Below are 19,356 nucleotides of genomic sequence, written 5' to 3'. Positions count from 1 at the left end.
AAGACAATAGCGGTCCCAATCACATGCAGTCTCGGCAATGAGTCATGAGGAATTGTTGGGGATTTGCCCGATAGCTTGGGGCGGTACGGTATATTTGTGGAAGCGCGAATCGATCGTCAGTGCATGGGTATCTACGGTGCTAGCGGATGTAAGTGAGGGTGAGGAAGTCATCCAGGGGGCAACCTAGGCTCTCCTCGACTACGTCTCCAGAAGTTGCTTGTCTTGACAATGTCAGCATCGAGCATGAGTTTGTACTTGGCAACGAACTCTGGCCGCAGCTCGAAAGCTGTGCTGTTGAAGCAATCATCGCTGGCATTCCAAATGCGAAGCGAGGCGACAAAGTCGACCATGAACGAATCTAGCCACTTGCGCGCAGCGGGACAAAGCGGGTCTTGGTGCGATGCGCTCTGCTTGTCTGAGTGATCAGCTTGAACATCTGTAGAGAACGGTTTGCCGCTGCTTGGTTTCCCATCGTAGGTGAACTGGTGGACCTTTGCCGGATCCGGTGTGACCGTGTTGCTCGGTGTGTCAACGCCAAAGCTGGGCTTTCCGTTCATGGTGAGTACGGTCAAAAGCAACCTGTCACGCAGTGCAGCGAATGGGATGACGGCAATCTCGATGGGGTGTGCGCCTACCATCCTCTGCATGTGTGTGGGCATAATGATCTCGGGCAGATAGCCATCCTGTCCTAAAGTAGGGCGGGTCTGTTGCCCTCGTTGATCGAAAATCGCCTCGGGTTCCTTCATGACTTTGGCGGCATTGAGATTGACCATTCCGCTTCCGTAAGAAGTGCTAAACGGCAGCAACAACCTAAAGTAGAATCGGCAAACCTTGTAGAGGACAAGCTCGGGCATGACAACGACTGAGGGTGCACCGACCTGCCGAGCGGTTGCGGCCCTGGCAAAATTGTTCGAATCGGCGGTGAACGAGATGAGCCACGAGATGGCCGCTTGGCGATTTTGAAAGACAGAAAGCTTGCTACCATGGCCATGTCTGTGTGGTGCAGCCGACATGCCAAAATGTTTGCCCAGCAGGCGAAAGAAGCGGTCATCCCAAGAGCCGTCGGCAAGCGAAACAAGGAGCGAGGTCATAGTTGCCGAGCCCTCCAGTTGTTTGGCGACGAGGGCGGACTCTGAGTTGGAGTTGCGGCCAGCACGATCTGGGCTTGGCGGAAGCTGCAGTTGCTCAGCATCTTGAATGCGAAGTTGCGCGACAGAGGGCTGCGCTTGATCTCGATTCCGCTGACGTTCAAGCGTCAGCAGTCCGCGAAGCTGGCTCACTTGAGCTTCAAGCTCGGCGATCCGATCGTTACGGCGCTTTCCTGACAATGACAGAAGAAGCGAGTTAGATGATCAAGCAAAGAGAGAACAGTGTCAGTCAACCGGAGTGGACAAATGTCTGGACCCGACCCTTGCAAGTGAAGTTTGGATGCTCACGGCTTCGCTGCTGCGCAAGGCGATTCTTGCGCCTGATACGCTCCGCTGCGTCCGAGGGCTCTTCACCTTTGCTTTCTTGTTGGTGATGAACGGATTCAGACCGGCTTGTTGAGCCAATTGCATCGAAATGCGGATCCTGAAGGGCCTCTTCAAGCCAGGCTGGAAGCTCGGCGTCAGGTTGTTGTTGCTGCGCAGACGTCTCTGCCTGGACAGCAGCGAGCCACTCGTCGAGATCATCTATGTTGTTGATAGAGTTTGCGGCGAACTCCATATCGGCGAACGTAGCTGCAGAGGAGCACTTTGTCTCGCGACATATACTGTCTCGGCGCTGGTGTCGGCGTCGACGATGCTGGCGAGATGGTGGGTACACGTGAGTTCAAGTGAAGGAGGTATCTGACGGCAGCCAGGCGCAAAAGGACAGAAATGTTAGAGCGCGAATTGAAATTACTCCTAACCCTAACCCTCTCAACGACCTAACATCAATGGAAAAACTAATCGTCAGCGTGTTAAGACCCTCTCGGACTTGACCATAAAAAGACATCGGACTTGACACGCAAGAGCACCGGACATGAATCGGAGGTGAGCGCGCACAGATCCGCCTTGGCCGCTGCGATATCTGATGGACCCCCCAATATAAGCCAGACCTGCTCCAACTGCTTGCTTGCCTTGCTTCTCGAACCTCACAACTATCTCTTGATCTCTCAGTCATGTCGCTGATTAATCGTATCGATGAGCCTCTACGAGGTGCCACCTTTGGCTTCCCGATCAAACACAGCGTAGGTCCGGCGGTGCACACGTTTGTGTCGCAACTGTTGGACTTACCCTGGACCTTTACCCACGGCGAGTACGCTGACGAGAATGATGTGTGGCAACACGTTCAGAGTGCCGACTTTGGCTTCGGAGCGGTGACGATGCCCTTCAAGGCGAGCATCATGGCGCGTCTGGATCATATTGATGACGATGCCAAGGCCATCGGTGCGGTCAACACGATCAGCGTGGTCAAGGGACAAGACGGCGCACCGCATCGATACCACGGCCACAACACGGATGCAGCCGGCATTGCCCAGGTGTTTTTGGAGAATACCAAGCTGCTGCACGACATTCCGCAACGCATCGGTCTGGTCATCGGTTCCGGCGGTGCTGCGCGTGCCGCCATCTGGGCTCTCGTCTTTACGCTTCACTGCCCTTACGTGTTGGTCGTAGGCCGTTCAGCAGATGCGGTCAAGGCGATGATCGACGATCTGCAAGCAGCTGTCACTGCTCAGGGCGGCAAGTTCCCGCTGGCCGAATGTGTCTTCCACGTCGGCTCGGTTGCCCACGCACAACGGCTGCTTGACCAAGGCCTCACCCCCTCGTTGGCGGTCAGTTGCATTCCCGCTGCCGCCATGCTGCAGCAGGCGCCGTCAAGTGCCGTGCAGGACGACAAGACTGCCGCCGAGAGCACCATGTATGCGGTTCTGGACACATTGCTCGTTGGACGTCTGCATCGACGTCAGGTACAGACGAGCCCGTGCATGCTGATCGACATGTGCTTCAAGCCGCTTGTGACGCCCATCATGCGCACCGCGCAGGCGGATGGATGGCACATCATTTCGGGCATCGAGGTTTTGGGTGCACAACTGATCGAACAATGGCGCATTTGGCTTGGCAAAGACTCTTCCTTGTTTGCCAAGATCCCCCAGAAAAGCGTCCGTGACAAGATGCGCGAATTGGCCGCCCAGAGTTTGGCATTGCAATCTTCAGCCGACGCTGCTGATCTGTCGCTCGCGGATCGGCTCAAGGCTCTGCCGCAGGGCGTTATGAGCGCCTCGCTGGGCTATTCCGAAGCACAGACCATCGAGGCCGTAGTGGCAGCCGCGGCGGCGGAACACTTTGACGGTATTGAAATCTTCTATGAATGCCTACGTGTAGCCTCGCTGCGGCTGGCGAACAAGGAAATCCAAGAGATGCCGACGGATGCAGAGATCCTGGCCGGTTCGTCCTACATCCGCAAGCTGTGCGACAGCCACGGTATCCGCATCATTGCCCTCCAGCCCTGGCTCAACCACGTGGGCCTGCGTGATCGTCAGGAGCACGAACGCCGCTTGCAGCATGTGCTGCCGCTCTGGTTCCAAGTGGCCGACATTCTGGGCACTGATGTGATTCAGGTGCCTTCGACCATGTTCAAGAAGATCTCTGTTGGCGATCCCGAAGTTGTGGTGGCGGATCTGCGTGCCCTTGCTCAAGCAGGTCTGACGGGACGACAGCAACAGGGCAAGGCACCGATCCGGTTTGCCTACGAAGCCATGGCATTTGGCGCATGGACGAGCCGTTGGCAAGATGCCTGGAAGGAGGTCGAGGCAGTTGACATGCCCAACTTTGGCATTGTGCTCGACACATTCCAGATCCTGGGAGAATGTTGGGCCGATCCGGCGAGCGAGAGCGGCATGCTATATGATGGCGAGGTGCGCCTGCAAGACTGCCTCCACGATCTACGCACCACGTTTGCCGGCCATCTGGCCAAGCAGACGGCCAACCGCAAAAAGATCTTTTACGTTCAGCTGGGAGATGCGAAGCGCATGACGCCGCCTCTGACGGTCGACCATGCCCTGTTCGACCCCAGCATGCATGCCAACTGCAAGATGGCCTGGAACCGATCCTGCCGCACGTTCGCGTTCGAAGGCTACTTGCCATTGCTGCCGTTGCTGCGTGTCATCTTTGAGGACATTGGCTTTGATGGAATCGTCAGTGCCGAGCTGATGAACGTGGAGCTCAAACAAGTCGATGCCGGCATCCCGGCTCGCCAGGCGCAACGTGCCATGGTAGGCTGGCGCCGTTCTCAGGAGGCTCTGTTGGATGGCAAGCACGACTAGACCGGTACACTCAAAAAATGCTTAATATCAACAAGTCGCAAAGCACCCGAAAGCCATGAATGACAATGAGTAAGATTGAGCTGAGCGTGACGAACACACAGAGGAGGAGCCCCAAAGTTGTCAGCGACAGGCACACTAGGCCTGTTTGGGACAAAGGTGTTGAGCAGCCAAGCGGATGGCGGCCTCGTATCCATAGGTACCGAACCCAGCCACCACACCTACGGCGATATCGGAGAGGTAGGAATGATGACGGAAGGCTTCGCGTTTGTGGACGTTGGTGATGTGCACCTCGATCGTCGGGACCTGCACGCCAGAGATGGCATCGCGGATAGCCACTGAAGTGTGAGTAAAGGCACCTGGGTTGATGACCAAGAAGGTCGAGTTCGCCTTGCCGAGTACCGAGTGGATCTTGTCGATGATCTGACCTTCGTGGTTGGACTGGAATGTTTCGAGGTGCAGGCCCAACTCGGTGCAGACAACCTGGCTGCGCGTAAGCACGTCGGACAGTGTTTGGCTGCCGTACTTCTCTGGCTCGCGGGTGCCGAGCAGGTTCAGGTTGGGCCCGTTGATAAGCTGTATATACACGAAGGGGAAGAATGGTCAGCTGCTCGTTCTGTATATCCTACGTATGATCATTGCCGACTACGTACAAGAACGGTTGGACGGTCAGAGTTCGTCATGGTGCCTGATTTGTGAAGATGGACGTCGACCAGGAAAGGCTATAGTCTGCTTCGTAAAAACCTTTGCTGGCGGAACGTGGCTTATTGGACAGCGAGTCCCTGCGGAGATGAGGAACGTGGAGAAGGCACGGTGCGGGTGTGGGGGACGCGGGCGGACAGGGCTCGTGTGGGGTTACACTCGTAACAAACCCGTTCAAGTCCGATGCAGGTCCCAGTCTGGCGGACTGGACTCAAAGGCGGACTGTTGAGTGCCCATGCTGCAGACACAGAGAAGCTAAGCATTCGGATTTGTAGGTTCCTACAGCTCGGAAATGGGCCAACACCCCCCCGCACGCGTCGGTCCCAGCGGGAAAAAAACACTTCAAGTCCGTCCTGGGGTTGCAGCTACTGCTCCATATAACCAGCCAGGGTTGCATGCTCTTGTTGTTGCTTCTGCTCTCAACATTCATTCTCTTGATCGTCGCTTTGGAAACATGGGCTCGATTGCAACACACGAGGGTGCCCCTCCGTCCCTGGAGGAGCCTGGTCAACTTTACCTGATCGGTAGCGGTGTTGGTCATGCGATGGCTCCCGTCATCCACAACTGCGTCGCCCAGCAGATCGGAGCTCAATGGCAGTTCAGCAACCTCGATGTCCAGTCCAAGGACGAGGCTTTGCAATACATCCGTCGCGCCGATTTCAAGGGCTGCGTCCCCACCATGCCTCTCAAGATTCAACTGTTGGACGTCGTCGACGAGGTCGATCAAGCGGCTCAGGCGATCGGTGCCATCAACAACATTTACCGACGCGATGGCAAGCTGCTGGGTGCCAACAGCGATTGGATCGGCATCCTGCGTCCCCTGGAGAAAGACTTGGCTCAACAAGGTGTGCAGGCCTCGTCCCAGGGAGGCTACGGGCGGGATGGGTTGATCATCGGAGCAGGCGGTGCTAGTCGAGCAGCTGCCTATGCCTTGACCAAGCTGGGCTGCCGCACCATCTACGTCATCAACCGCGATGATGACGAGGTCGACGTCTTCAGCAAGGATGTACAACAGCGCTTCGCTGCCGTCTCGCTCCCGGCCCCCTCCATCGTGCACCTGCGCAGTGTCGAGCAGGCTCAGCAAGCTCTGTCTGCGTCCCGAGACAGCGGTTCCAGCCAGCGGGCGCAGCTGTTGGCCGTCAGCTGTGTTCCGGACCTGGAGCCCAAGTCGGAAGCGGAAAAACGTGCGAGTGCCGTGTTGGAACTCGTCTTGGGGCAGACCACGGGCACCTTGTTGGAGATGGCGTACAAGCCCCGCATCACGCGCACCTTTACCGCAGCGCAGAAGCACGGCTGGCGCGTCATCGAGGGCATCCACGTCATTGCCGAGCAAGTCCAGACCGTTTGGCGCCTCTTCGCCGGCGTTGACTTGACTGACGAGCAGGCACGCACAGCTCAGAACGAGCTTTGGAAGCAGGCAGCCACTCGCGATGAACTCAACGTCAACGGCATCCCCGAGCCTTTGTCGCTGTAATGACCAACCTATTCAACCTGTTTCAACCTGGTATGCGTCTTGTGCTATGATTACATTGCTGTGAGCGTGTGCTGAGTGTATACTGATTACAGAGGTGTGTTCCATGCGGCGTTGGGGGATAAGGGGGTATTGACGCTTTGCTCCAGAGACAGGAGGCTTTCGGCATTCCACAAGTCGGCCATTGAGAGGGTGAATGCGTCTGTGTTGAGCAGGTCGAGCCACCCCGAGGTGGAGCCAGTTTCGTCGGTCATGGCTGATCCGACGTCGTGGCTGTGGACCGGAGCAGCCGCCGAAGAGGAGGAGGAGGAGAATGCCTCTGCACCAGGCTGCAGCTGTTGTTGACCCGCACCGCTCGTGGACGACTGACCTGTTTGTTCGAGCGGAACCGTAGCGCCAAGCAGACCAAAATTGCTGGCTCGACGAGACTGTTCTCCGTCGCCATTGCGAGCCGCTCCATTGCTCGCCTTATCGATCCTCTGGCGTAGCTTGCGCAAGACGTGCGACTTGGGCAGCCAGACTGTACCACACCCGTGTTCCTGCGTCTTGTCGAGCAGCTCGATGGCCTCGTCCACGTCGTCGACCGCGCTGTAGTAGAGGGGATCGCTTGGGTGGCCATAGATGGCCTGCATGGCGCGACAGACGCCTGCATTGAACGTGTGATGAAGGAAGAAGGCCCAATGCATCGTCGTCTGCGGGTCCACTGCATAGGCACGGCTGCACAGATCGATCATGGCGCTGGCGGATTCGCCAATGCAAAGCTTGGCACGCTGGTACTGTGCCGACTGTCGATCGCCTTTTCCCTGTGCCTCTTGTAGAGTTGTCGAGACGAACCAGGGACGATAGAGTGTCAGCAGGGTTTGATGAATGTTGAGTGCAATGGTGCAGCCTTGCAAAACCTGTCGGACGGTCTGCTTTTGTGCTCCAGCACTGAGCCGGCTGGCTCGGCGAACACGCAGGTGGGAAGGGATCCGTTCGAATAGCTGACGAACTTGGAGGTCAAGATCCATGGTCTCTTGGAAGTTTGTTCGAGAAGAGTGGATGTGATGTGTCATGAAACGATTGATGATCTGCGCATTCTCGTATTTGATTGTGTGGAAGGCATCGTCTTCGGTCAACACGCTCGGCTTGGCTGCTGTGATCGTGGCGTCCTGGAAGAAACAGGGCCTGCAATAGGCCAACGACCGGAAAGCGTCGAGCGAGTAGAGCTCCCAGAAGAGTATCTGCCTCTGACGCTCGATCGAGTGATCGTTGCCTTGGCCTACCCTGGCATCGGTGTAGAGGCCAGATTCGATAGCTTTGGCGACGCAGATACCAAATACGGACGAGAACCTGTCGGACATCAAGCCACCCTCAAAGTTGAGCAGAAAGATGCAGAGCAGGAAGAGAGCTTGTTGGATGGTCAACGAGTTGCACTGACTCCATTGAGCCTTGTCCAGTGTTCTCCAACATTGCTGAAAGGCCACTTCGCGAACTCGCTCGGCGCCCGTGGGTGAATCCTGATGTACCGCTGTCTGCCATGCAAACATGACGACCTTGATGACCAGACACAGCGCCGCAGCATCGTCGTCGGTTGCATCGAACACGGATATGAGCTTAGACGCTTCGATTGGACAGAACATCCATGCAATATGAGCCTGGTACTCTTGCACGATGGAAGCATCGATGCCTTCTTGAACCACATCCAAGAAAAACCGGTAGTCGGTTTCCATCTGGACCCAAGAATCTTGGGGAGCTCTGCGAGGACGTTTGGAGTTGGCCGAGTGTATCCTGTTCTCCAAAGTAGGTGATGGCGGCGGCAAGTTGGATGCGAGGTAGCTGCTATGGGCGGATTGACCATAGTACTGCGGCCGTTGCCAGGCATCGGATGAGCTTGGCCCCGCTTGCGCCGCTTGCGTCGGATTGAGTTGGCGCTGCTGCCTCGGGGATGGGATGGGTTGATGATGTGCAACGGCTTGAAGCTGAGCTGTGCTATCCTGCCGAGGCTCTACTACGGGGCATTGGCTTTGGCCGTGAGAAGGGGAGGAGGTGTGTGCCGAGTCGATCGAAACATGCGGTGCACGTTGGTCCGAGGTGGCTCGTCGCTCGTGAGGAACGAAGCCTGGACATGCCTGAGCCAAACCGCGTCGTACGCAGTTGGCGCAGGGCCAGTCCAGATCACAGCGCAGTTTGGCACTGCGGCATGCGATACACGACCTGGCCTTGGAGAAGAGCTGTCAATGCATAGAACGTTGATGGATGGTCAGCCTCGGTCCAACGTCAACGTGCTTGGCCGCCCGGACAAAACGTACGGGTGACTTTCTCTTCTTCTTGACGGGCGGTTCCGGCGGTTCCGAGGGGATGGATGTGTTGGCCGTGCGCGGCGAGAGACTACTGCCTCTCTGCTGCTGTTGCATGGTGTCAGTGGAAATCACGGCGCAGATCAGGATGGTGGGTTCGGACAACAACCAAGGATGAGCCTCGTCTTCCGCTTCACCTCCGTGAGCCTAGCCGAGGATAGGGTTTTTGGCGCGGCGCGGCGCGTTGGCTTCTTCGCTCAAATCACTCGGCCCGCGTTGTTGGCCCGCAAGACACAAGTCCGGCACGCTCGGAGTTGGAGCCAGCTAGAGCCGTGGAGAACCCTGAAAAGCACCCTAAGCTTATAAATCTGGCCCATGCCCTTTGTTGCTCGCACCACACCCATCCATCCTGACCCTTATTCACGCCAAGATGACGATCAAGGGACAAGCAGACGAGGTGCTCTTCAAGCCGGAACCGCCTGCCAAGGCAGACATCCCCACCTTGCCCATTGATCTCAACGAACACACGATCACCGACATTGTGCACCAATGCAATGCCCGCTCCTCGGACGAGCGCCTCAAACAGGTCATGGCAAGTCTGGTGCAGCATCTGCATGACTTTGCCCGCGAGATCAACCTGAGCGAGTCCGAATGGATGACTGCTCTGCTCTTCCTCACCCAGGTCGGCCAGATCTGTTCGCCCGTACGACAGGAGTTTATCCTGCTGTCGGACATCCTCGGCCTCTCGGCCTTGGTCGATTCTCAGGGTAAGAAAGTGCCCCAAGGTGCCACGGAGCCTACCATTCTCGGTCCCTTCCAGACCGCAGATGCCACCGAGATCGGCTTGGGCGAGAGCATTGCCTCGGAAGGCAAGGGCGAATACATGTACGTCGAGGGCGTCGTCAAGGGTCTCGACGGCCAACCGATCGAAGGTGCACTCATCGAAACCTGGGAGACCGACGCCGAGGGCTTCTACGATGTTCAGTATGCGGGTCGTACCAAGGCCGACTGCCGCGGTCGCGTCCGTAGTGGACCCGGTGGCATCTACAACTTCCGTGCGGTTCGCCCGGTACCCTATCCCATCCCCAGCGACGGTCCTGTCGGCAAGTTGCTCCAACGTCTCGGCCGCCACGTCTTCCGCCCTGCCCACCTGCACCTCCAGGTCACCGCTCCCGGTTACGCACCACTGACCACGGCGCTCTACTTTGAGGGCGATGACTTCCTGTGCTCCGACGCCGTGTTTGGCGTCAAGACATCGCTCGTGTTGGACCTGAAACAGATCCACGATCCTGCTCGTGCCAAGGCGTTGGGCTTTGTCCACTACGAGCAGCCCTACTGGCTTTGCCAGTACGACCTCACACTGCCTACCGTAGCAGAGGCAGAGCAGGCGCGTCAAGCGAAATGATGTATGTTATGTTAGCCAATGTTCTCTTCTTCTTGCAAAATAAAAACACTATTGGTACCCCACACACACGCACACACACACGATGAGAAGGCAAAGGCTGAGAAAGAAAGAAACGTTAAGATGATGCACTGCATGACAATCACTCCTGAATCGAGCCGTCCAGAGTGCCCTGCCAGGCCGAGCGCAACAGGAACAGCAGCCTGTCCTCGACCAAGGCGCGGGGGTTGGGGTAAGGCGCGGACGCCGCCTGAGCCGCGACCTTGGGCAGGTCCTCCTCGGTCACACCGACCTCTTTCAGCGAGAGCGGCACGCCGGTCTGGTTGGTCAGCGTGGCACGCAGACGCTGGGCGATCGCGAGGCCGTCTTGGGTGTCGAATGCTTGGCCAAACCAGGCCTTCTGCGCGGGCGTCAGGCTGGCGTAGTTGTAGAGCAGCGTGAAGGGCAACAGGATGGCGTGCGTCTCGGCGTGAGGCGTGTTGAGCATACCGCCGAGCGTGTGGCACAGCTTGTGATGCAGACCCATGTGGACGGCACCCAGGACAGTGCCGCAGAGCCAGCTGGCTTCGAGTGCATCGGCACGCGCATCGAGGATCGCCGAGCTGTCGTCCTGGCTGGTCTTTTGCAGCGTCTCGAGAGCGGTCAGCATGGAACGGATACCGCGCACGGCAAACATGTCGGTAATGGGCGTAGCATCCGTGGCACTAGCAGCCAGCGAGTTTGAGAGGAAATGAGAGGGGAGGGTCAGCATCCTGTCGTGGCAATTTACCCAAGCAAAGCACTGCTGCGTTGGTACTCACTAGAGGCCTTCGACGGCGTGTGCAATCGCGTTCAGACCCGACGTGCACGTCATGGTAGCAGGCAAGGTCAGCGTCAGGCCGACATCGTACACAATGGTACCGGGCAGGATGTCCTTGCTCTTGACCGTCGTCTTCTTGCGGTTCTCTGTCTGTCCAACGACAGACGTCGCCTCGGAACCAGCATAGGTGGTCGGTACCACAATCTGCGGAAGACCAGGACGGCGCAGAGCAATGGCCTTGGACAGACCCGTGGTCGATCCACCACCGAGCGCGATCAGACAATCGGCATCGCCCATGGCCTGCATGGCCTCTTCCGTCACCTCAACGGGCGTGTGCATGGTAGCCTTGGTGAAGATGGACACCTGGATGGGGCTGTCGCCCTCGCCGAGCAGCTTGGCTGCTTCTTCTGCCAGGTTGGTTTGGAAGGGGGTACTGAGCACGAGCGCATGGCGCACGCCCAAATGCTGCACCTCTTGCTTCAACTTGCTTTGCAGCGTGCCATTGCCAAAGATAACGCGTGCCGGCTTGCTTTCGTGCTGGAAGGAGCGCATGGTGAACTTGTGCTGTTGGGGTGGTCGTGGAGTACGAGTGAGTAGGAAGAGAGGGTCGCAGAACAACTTGTAGCGAGCTGCTACATGGTGTTCGTTGAAATAGGACAGACAAGCAGCATCTTGGCTCAGGCTCAACTCCGATCCGCGTTATCCACGGGCGTTCCCCACACCGATGCAGTGGACAGTACTGTACGTTCAACTCCGAGGCGGGCAAACACACTGCAAAAAAGGCCGATGCGCGGATGCATGCGCCGCCCATTCGATCGGCCAAATGATCACCCAACAGGAAGGACTAACAATCTTCCGGACGTTCAGGGGGATTCTGAAGAATAAAGCCGTTTCTTACGCGCGCTAGCAATTGTTCCGCAAAAGATGTCAACTGCAATTGAGATACTATGGTGTGAACGAATGCATGGATGTATGTACAGAAAGTGAAGGAAGGGGTTTGCTGACTGGGCTAAAGGGGACGCTCACTTGAGGTCGTCTGGCACACCGCCATCGAGCCATGTCTTGGCAGCACGTAGCAGCGCGTCGTGCTCGGGACCACGGTGACCGGGCATGTCGCGCTTGACCTTGAGGGGCGTGTCGGTCTTGCCCTGCATCGAAATCTCCTGGCAGTAGCCCAGGTAGCGGTAGCCACTGGGGAAGGTGGCCAGCAGCTCGTCGTCCAGCTCGGGCACCTTGCGCGGGTCGACGGGAATCAGTTTGTCCTTCTCGTACCAGTGGCGCACCAGCTTGGCACCCCAGCTGGGTGTGCCATCGGCAGCCGTGAACTTTTCAAAGAAGAAGCAGAAGCGGCAGTCGGACTCTGCGTCCACCTCGATCCCATCGAGCGAAAAGCGCTGGGTGATGGTTGCCTTCATCTTGCAGATGGCACGGTTGTCGAGGATGTCGACCGAGGTGCCGTGGATGCGGTGCATGATGAAAGCGCCATTCTCCATGCTGGCCTTGCTGGCCTGGATAAAGTCGTTGATGTGCGTCTTGCCCGTCCAGGTGGTGTATACGTAGGCACCGTCGGGGTGGAAGATCGAGCCGAAGTTCTCCCACTCACGCGCATCGCGGTACATGGGCCAGCCCTGGGCCAGCTCAACGATGCGCCAGCGCTCCAGAGCCAGCTCGACCGAGCCGTTGTTGCGGATGGCCTTGTCAGGGCGCGTGTTGGCCGGAAGACCGGAAAGAGGAACCTGCTCGGAGGACATATTGAGACGTGTGCGTCGGTTGATGATATTGCAGAGCAGAGCCAAAAGCGCAAACACGATGCCAAGGCCGAGTGTGGGTTCTTATAGCTTCACCAAACGTGCTTTGTCCTGCATGGCTTGCTTTCTTCTTTCATCCGGGCTCCACCCTTCTTCACACACGCTTCGCTTGGGATTTATCCACACTCGGAAATGAATCGGAGCTCAAGTTGGTGTGCCCGCACCACATTCGCACGCGTAGTGCCCGCCTGCCTGCCTTTACCGCATAGCTGCATCCCTCGGGGACTTTCTGCCCACGCCGCGTCACCTAGAGAATGCACCGCCCCAGTGTGGGGTAATGGTTCTTCCCACGCCAATCTCGTCTTCTCCTGGCTACGCATAATTTCAGTACCGCCGCCACTCACCTTCGCCAACGCCCGATCCCACACTCACTGTATGCCGGACCTTCCCGACCTGCTGTCTTGCCTCAGGACGCTTTGTAGTTCGGCTTCAAATGCTGGCCGTCAATGGCACTGGTCGGGCCCCAATCGATTGATCGCTCGTCAGGCACCCAGCTCTCTTCTAAGCTCGTGAGGATTAGATCATACTCTTGTCGGGCTCTTGTAAAATTCAATACAGAAAAACATTGGTGTTACAGAAGGGAGAACAAGATAACGAAGCGAATACTGAGACAAAGTGGCGCACAAGAAAAACGGCCCGAAAAATCGTGAGGGTGTAAAGGTGTGTGAGGCGAGAAAAAGCGCCTCTTGGATCAAGCCTCTCGGTTGCGTCCGACGGCGGGCAGGTCCAAATAGCTCATGAGGTCAGCGTAGCTAAAGATGCTCGAGCTCTTGGAACAGAGCAGCACCACGGCGGCGATGAGCAGCACAGGAATCCAGAACCACACCAGCATGGCGTCGTCCCGCAGCTGCAGCTGCCCCTTGCGACGGCGGGCGACGGCGGTAGAGGAACTATGTGCAGGCGCTTTGCCCTTGCCCGTGTTGCTGCCAGATGAGCCTGACTTGGAAGACTGTGCAGATGCCGAGGTGCCAGCAGTGGCAAAGACTTCGCTACCAGCGTGAGGCTGGCGTCGTCGCGACGAAGGTCTGCGCGAAGGACCCGCAGTGGGTGTGCTCGATTCCGACGTGGTATCGGCAGCAATGCTGGTGGCTGACGTGGCAGACTCCTGAGCAGAGCGCTTGGGGACGCCGTGCTCTTCGCCTGCAGCAACGGACTCGTAAGCGGGTGGAGGAGTGTGCAGCGGGTTGAGACCCCAAGCGCCTTCCTCGACAATGTTCTTCCACAGCGTGAGCAGCCGGCTGCGGTCATCGTGCTCCCAGCCTTGTTCGACGGGTTCATCGCTCGAACGCGTCTTGCCCTTGTCGTCTCCGTCTGCTTTGACATCGGCGTGATTGTCTCGCTGAGCACCGGACCACGGCATGAACGCGGGTCCAGAAAGACCGAGATGGAAGACGTTGATGGCGGGCATGGCAGGCATTGCGGGCATTGCTGGCATGTGCAGCTGAGCAAACTTGTGGGCCATCGTTTGCGGAAGGAAGGCTCGGTTCATCCAGTCGGCGCCTGTATCACCCGCCTTGGTCAACCACGATTTCTGCGTGTCGGCAGGGTCATCAATGGTCGCTTCCTTTGCCGAGATCTTCTTGACGTCGGATGGCAGGGTAGCCGCATCTGCCAGACGCGCGTCCGCTGCCTTGAGACGAGCCTTTTCGTCGTCGATGATGGGAGTTGGAAGCTCCGAGAGAGCCTCACGAGCTTCGACGTCATCCTCGACGTCGGTAGAGGTAGGGCGGCGAGCAATTTGGTCAGCATCATCGCCGCTGACCGAACAGCTGTCATCGCTGTACTCGTCAAAGCTGGTGCTGACGTTGTCGTCATCAACGTCCGACTGGCTAGGCTCGCTGCTGAGCTCGTCGGAAACAATGTCCTCTGCGTCGTCGTCGAACAAGAGGCTCGCAGCGGCGTGCGAAGTGAGGCGACGGGTCTGCCAGTGTCCAGTGCGGGCCGTGTTGTCGAGCATCATCTCGACGTCCACCTGGTCATGATTTCGCGCCAGGTCAATGGCATAGAGGCCGTGGACATCGGCGACATCGTCTCGAGCACCCGCTCTCAGGAGCATGCGCGCGATGGTGAGGCGACCATGGATTGCGGCAAAGTGGAGCGCCGTGACACCATTGCAGTCGCGTGCGTCAAGCGGGCAACCTCGGGTAATGAGAGCGTCGACAAGCCTGTGGAAACCCATAAGCGTAGCAAGGTGCAGCAAAGTGTGGCCCTGTTTGTTGGCCAGTCGGATCGCGTCGGGTCGTGGCTCTGCCTGCTCGATGTTGCTCACATCTGCGTCGAGCAGCGAGAGGAATTGCACCAGGGTGTCTTGGAAGTTGGAGCTCTGCGAACGACCCGTGAAAAGGCCAGCAAAAGCTTCACGAGCGTCGGCATGCCCAACGCCACCACTGCCACCTCCATTGCTGAAGGTGGGCGGCATGCCAGGCTGTTGGCTGCCGCCAGAGCCGACAACGCGCATGGCGACTTCGCGGGCTGATCGCATCTGTCCCGTCATTTGCAGGCCAACCACCTGCAATGCCAGTTCCATGAGCGCACGGTCGGTGGTGTCGATGTACGTGAAAAGTTGCAAAGGGCCGTTCACTGGAGGCGGCGGGGCAACTTGTCCAGCACCCTTGACGCTCACGACGACAGGGCCTGGGCTTGAGCTCGGCGGCAGTAAACACACGAGCGTGTTGCTGGCCCACACCTTGGTGTTGGCGGCTGGAACGTCGCCAAACACGCAAGTGATGCCTTCGGTGAAATTCTCTCCTAGAACCGTCACTTCGATACCGCCGCTGGTGGGTCCTTCGCCGGGAATGAGCTTGGAGATTTTGGGCAACGGCGCTTGCTCAATCTGGTGGTTGGGCCCCGGTGGAGAGGCTTGTGCAAAGCCAGGCGTGGCGGCGGCTAAGCCAGAATTTGGTCGCAGGTGAGGAGGTAGGGCGGCAGCAGCGGCCATAGCCATGAGCTGGGCAAAGTCGACACCGCTCGAGACGCCTGCCTGTGCGTTCCGGAAGAACTGTTCCAGATCAAAGTTGGGCAAGCTGGCGAGGTTGGTTTGCAAGGTGGTGGGGGACAACGAGCCCTGTGCAAGCTGAGCCTGCATCTGTGGCGGCATCTGTGGCAGTGTCAGCGGATGTTGCGAACCGCCGTTGGCCTGCTGCGCGGGCTGCGATCCGCCCAAGCTCGGAGGTGCGGGGGATCCACCCACGCTCGAAGCATCGCCAGGCGTCTTGGCACCGGTACTGGTGCTGTTGCTGCGGTCGAGGCCATTCATGGCCGTACCGGCAGTGGCAAAGGCATTCCAGAAATCAGACGAACCAAAGTCGACACAGTTAGCGGGCGAAGTGGCGGTCACAGAGGGCGTGTTCTGACCGGTGCCAGAGTACGGCGTCATGTTGAGATCCTTGCCCGAAGTGTTGCGGCGACGTCGGCTGCCGTCATAAGGCTTGGAGCGTTCCTTCTTGGCCTTGGTCGGTGCTTCGGTGGTGATGCTGCCGTTGGGTGTCACGCTACCGCTCGTAGAGGTGGCTGCCGGGTCATCCTGCTGCGATGAATGGTGGGAAGCAACGCTTCTGGGACTTGTGCCGTTGACCTGCTTGATGACACCAAGCGATGCCGGTGCTGCGGGCGAGGCTACGTTGGATGCAGCGCTGGCAGCAGCAGCCTGGGCGGCCTGGGCAGCCTGGCCCATCGATTTGTGGTCGTCGGTGATCATGATGGGTGGAGTGGAACCGGTGGCAATCAAGCGGCCTTGCCAGTCGCGCATGGTGAAAATGACGCAAAAGCCGACCTTCTCCTTGTGATGGCGGCAGTAGCAGGTGATACGCGTAGGGAGAACCGCCTCGCCTTCCTCGAAATCGACAAAGTCGCCGCAATTGAAGAGGACGACTCGTTTCTTCTCCTCTTCCTCCATGCGTGCCTGCGTCCTCTCGACGGCATCGGGCGCGGATGGATCAATGCCCAGACTCCTCATCTCTTCTTCTGTGGGTTGGCTTTCGACAGGCGTCTTGGGATCCTTCTTGCGATGGGCGCGCTTGCGCTCTCTCTGTCGGCAACCCTTGCAGACATGGACGCGATCGTGCGGAGGTGTTGCGTTGACGACGGTCGCATCAACAAAGAGCGTCTTCTCGGGAGGCACGTCTGTCTTCTGATACTTTTTCGATTTGCGCTTGGTGCCGCTGAGCGGCGGAAGCTTGATGTGCGAGAAGGAGCCGATGCGTTCCCATCCGCCGGCAGGGCTGGTCTTGGGCCGAACCAGCTCAATCCTCATGCGGATTTGCGTTTCGACACGCGACTTTGCGCCATGCATGGGAACGCCATTGATGTGGACCTGGAGATCCTTAAGACCTTCCCGGTTCGGACGGACAACTTCGAAAGCCGAGTAGCCTAGGTCAGCGTCGAGGTTGTTGCTGTGCACTGCCGTTTGGGACCCAATTCGTCGTGCTGTTGCTGAGGAAGACCCAGGGAGCTTTCTAGGCTCGGACGACTCTCCCGAGTTGCGTCGTGATGATGAAGTACTGGTGCTGGCGTTGGCATTGGCGTGGAACTTGGGTGCGCTGGCAGGTGGCGCTTTCACCTGCGTCGACGGTGGCATCATGGCCGACGACGACAATGAAGAAGGGATGTTCATCGCAGCAAAGGCATGACCGTTGGTGCCGTTAGCAGGGAAGGGCTCATCCCGTACGGCAGGCGAGCCAAATGAGCCTGCCTGAACAAATGAGTCGAACATGGCTTCGTCATTGTCGCTCGCCTTGCCTGCCCATGCAAGGTGAGTGTCAGAGTCTTCGCCGCTGCCGGCCAAGCTTTCCGTGCTGGTAATTGTAGCTGGATCGTGAGGTGCGGAGCCGGTCTTTCGGTCGGAGCCGCTAGGACTGTCGTTGTTCATGGCCTGGGATGCACCAGGGAAGCTGGCGATGGCGGTGTGGGACGATGCGGGCGATTGAACGGAAGTGGGCGAAAAACCGTACTCGGTGCTGGCTGTCGATTCCATATCGATGGATAGATCGGCGTTGTTCTGCACGCCGAGATTAGTGAAGTTGTTGTCCCAGCCTGCAAAGTTCATTCCCTCAAAGTCGGATTTGGGCTGCTGATGAGGTTCAAAGGCGCTGACGGCGAGGCCTTGACCAAAGTGTTGTGAATGTTCGCCCCAGATGCTGGGCGAAAAGACGTCAACTGAAGCGGTGCTGGCGGAACTGGCAGCAGCAGCAGCAGCAGCAGCAGCAGCAGCAGCTGTGTCGGCTGCGCGACGATGAGACGCGCTGGAGCGGGCTCTGACCTTGGCCGCGGCCTCGTCGTCGTCGCCCGTGGAGTCGCTCGAAGTGGGGCTGCTTGTGCTTGTAAGACTCGGAGGCGATATAGAGTGTGGGTCGAAAGGACGATCGAAAGGGGTGTGTCTAGCAGGCTGGGCGAAGCTGGTGGGCATTGCCGGATGAATTCCAGGTTTCTTAGAACAGGAGGATCTGTGGATGCCGAGCGGAGTCACGGTCGAGCCAAGCGACTGATGCCACTGCTGCAAGGCTTTGCGGTCGACAAGGATGGAATCAATCACCGACTAGGCAGTGTGAAGTACAAGAAGGGTCGAGGCGGCGTGATTGATGGTGTGTACGGCTGCGAAAGGTGTTGGTGTAGGTAGATACGGAAACCCAATCTATCGTTCGGGCCGACGAGTTGGTCTGGTCCAAGTTATGTCGTCCTTGGCCCCTGAACAGTTGCAATAATTTTGGACGAAGCAGCGTCGCTTAGCGCATGTGATTCGATATGCTGCGTCGACGACTCGCCGTGTAATGAGTGGAGTGCTGGTGCAAGGCAGTAGTGGTGGCGAAAAGTGTGGTAATGCGATGGAAAAGGACTGTGCCAGCCTCAATGGCGTCGGTGATGGTGACAGAGAAAGGAAGGAGGAGGCGTGGATGAGGGTTTGGATGGTAGCGACGCGCAGTCAAAAGGAAAGTGCAGCAAGAGGCTCTGGACTGAGCTTCAAGGCACACGAACACAGCCAACCAAGACAGAGAGCAAAACTGAAAGTGGAAGCCCACAGCTCTCACGCTCCTCACTCTGTTCCCAAAGCTTGACCTCTGTCCTGCTGCCTTCCACTGCCTGTACCCACACACACGCTTGACAATCTCGGCTGGTTCTATTCCCTTTTTTCTTTTTTTTTCTCTCTATGAAAAAAAGAACACAAATTGGCGCAACCTCGGTGGCTGGCTGGGGTGGCAGACGTGGCTTGCACAGACTGTCGTTAGGCTTTGAACTTGCATTGTATTCGACCTTGCGCGTAACGCTCAGGCACCGGTTCGTTGCACCGCGTGCTGTTCGGTGCTTTGCGGTTGTCCATCCTGCAAACCTTTGCCTCAGCAGAGCCCTCGCTGCCTCTTTCTCTCTGCGGTCGTCCTCAGGAGAGCTCGTCGGAAAGCGTCGGCAGCGATGGTCATGGTATCTGAGCTAGCATTAGCATGGCGGAACGAGCCGAGGGCTGCAAGCAGCGGCAGAAGGCGGGATTGTATGGGCACTCTCTTCCGCTTTCTCTTTCTCTCTGTCTTCCAGTGCATCGCAAGCGAAAAATGAAGAGTCGCTCGCTGAAATGCGGGGGCTCGTTTGCCAAGTGATCCCGGTCAGTGTAGCGGAAATCCTA

General features: G+C 57.9%; 9 protein-coding genes across 9 annotated transcripts; 3 read left to right on the top strand and 6 right to left on the bottom strand.

Annotated features, from left to right (window-relative positions):
• Positions 1-167: 167 nt before the first annotated feature.
• On the bottom strand, positions 168-1,707 carry EX895_002617 (uncharacterized protein; the record flags this gene model as incomplete). Its single annotated transcript, XM_029883215.1, has 2 exons — positions 168-1,321; positions 1,437-1,707. 2 exons carry the CDS (start codon positions 1,705-1,707, stop codon positions 168-170), a joined length of 1,425 nt encoding a protein of 474 aa, XP_029740613.1.
• Positions 1,708-2,143: 436 nt separating this feature from the next.
• EX895_002616 (uncharacterized protein) lies at positions 2,144-4,288 on the top strand (the record flags this gene model as incomplete). Its single annotated transcript, XM_029883214.1, has 1 exon — positions 2,144-4,288. The coding sequence occupies one exon, from the start codon at positions 2,144-2,146 to the stop codon at positions 4,286-4,288; it is 2,145 nt and encodes a 714-aa protein (XP_029740612.1).
• Positions 4,289-4,423: 135 nt separating this feature from the next.
• EX895_002615 (uncharacterized protein) lies at positions 4,424-4,968 on the bottom strand (the record flags this gene model as incomplete). Its single annotated transcript, XM_029883213.1, has 2 exons — positions 4,424-4,861; positions 4,939-4,968. 2 exons carry the CDS (start codon positions 4,966-4,968, stop codon positions 4,424-4,426), a joined length of 468 nt encoding a protein of 155 aa, XP_029740611.1.
• A 473-nt stretch (positions 4,969-5,441) lies between these two features.
• Positions 5,442-6,461, top strand: EX895_002614 (uncharacterized protein; the record flags this gene model as incomplete). The annotated part of the gene is made up of 1 exon (XM_029883212.1): positions 5,442-6,461. The coding sequence occupies one exon, from the start codon at positions 5,442-5,444 to the stop codon at positions 6,459-6,461; it is 1,020 nt and encodes a 339-aa protein (XP_029740610.1).
• An 86-nt stretch (positions 6,462-6,547) lies between these two features.
• Positions 6,548-8,854, bottom strand: EX895_002613 (uncharacterized protein; the record flags this gene model as incomplete). The annotated part of the gene is made up of 2 exons (XM_029883211.1): positions 6,548-8,671; positions 8,750-8,854. 2 exons carry the CDS (start codon positions 8,852-8,854, stop codon positions 6,548-6,550), a joined length of 2,229 nt encoding a protein of 742 aa, XP_029740609.1.
• A 313-nt stretch (positions 8,855-9,167) lies between these two features.
• EX895_002612 (uncharacterized protein) lies at positions 9,168-10,142 on the top strand (the record flags this gene model as incomplete). The annotated part of the gene is made up of 1 exon (XM_029883210.1): positions 9,168-10,142. One exon carries the CDS (start codon positions 9,168-9,170, stop codon positions 10,140-10,142), a length of 975 nt encoding a protein of 324 aa, XP_029740608.1.
• Positions 10,143-10,281: 139 nt separating this feature from the next.
• Positions 10,282-11,490, bottom strand: EX895_002611 (uncharacterized protein; the record flags this gene model as incomplete). Its single annotated transcript, XM_029883209.1, has 2 exons — positions 10,282-10,843; positions 10,940-11,490. 2 exons carry the CDS (start codon positions 11,488-11,490, stop codon positions 10,282-10,284), a joined length of 1,113 nt encoding a protein of 370 aa, XP_029740607.1.
• Positions 11,491-11,960: 470 nt separating this feature from the next.
• EX895_002610 (uncharacterized protein) lies at positions 11,961-12,689 on the bottom strand (the record flags this gene model as incomplete). The annotated part of the gene is made up of 1 exon (XM_029883208.1): positions 11,961-12,689. The coding sequence occupies one exon, from the start codon at positions 12,687-12,689 to the stop codon at positions 11,961-11,963; it is 729 nt and encodes a 242-aa protein (XP_029740606.1).
• Positions 12,690-13,437: 748 nt separating this feature from the next.
• On the bottom strand, positions 13,438-18,150 carry EX895_002609 (uncharacterized protein; the record flags this gene model as incomplete). Its single annotated transcript, XM_029883207.1, has 1 exon — positions 13,438-18,150. One exon carries the CDS (start codon positions 18,148-18,150, stop codon positions 13,438-13,440), a length of 4,713 nt encoding a protein of 1,570 aa, XP_029740605.1.
• Between the last annotated feature and the right edge of the window lie 1,206 nt (positions 18,151-19,356).

Source organism: Sporisorium graminicola, chromosome SGRAM_15 (genome assembly GCF_005498985.1).
Source record: "Sporisorium graminicola strain CBS 10092 chromosome SGRAM_15, whole genome shotgun sequence".
Classification (NCBI taxonomy): Eukaryota; Fungi; Basidiomycota; class Ustilaginomycetes; order Ustilaginales; family Ustilaginaceae; genus Sporisorium; species Sporisorium graminicola.
This window is presented reverse-complemented; position numbering and strand designations above follow the sequence as displayed.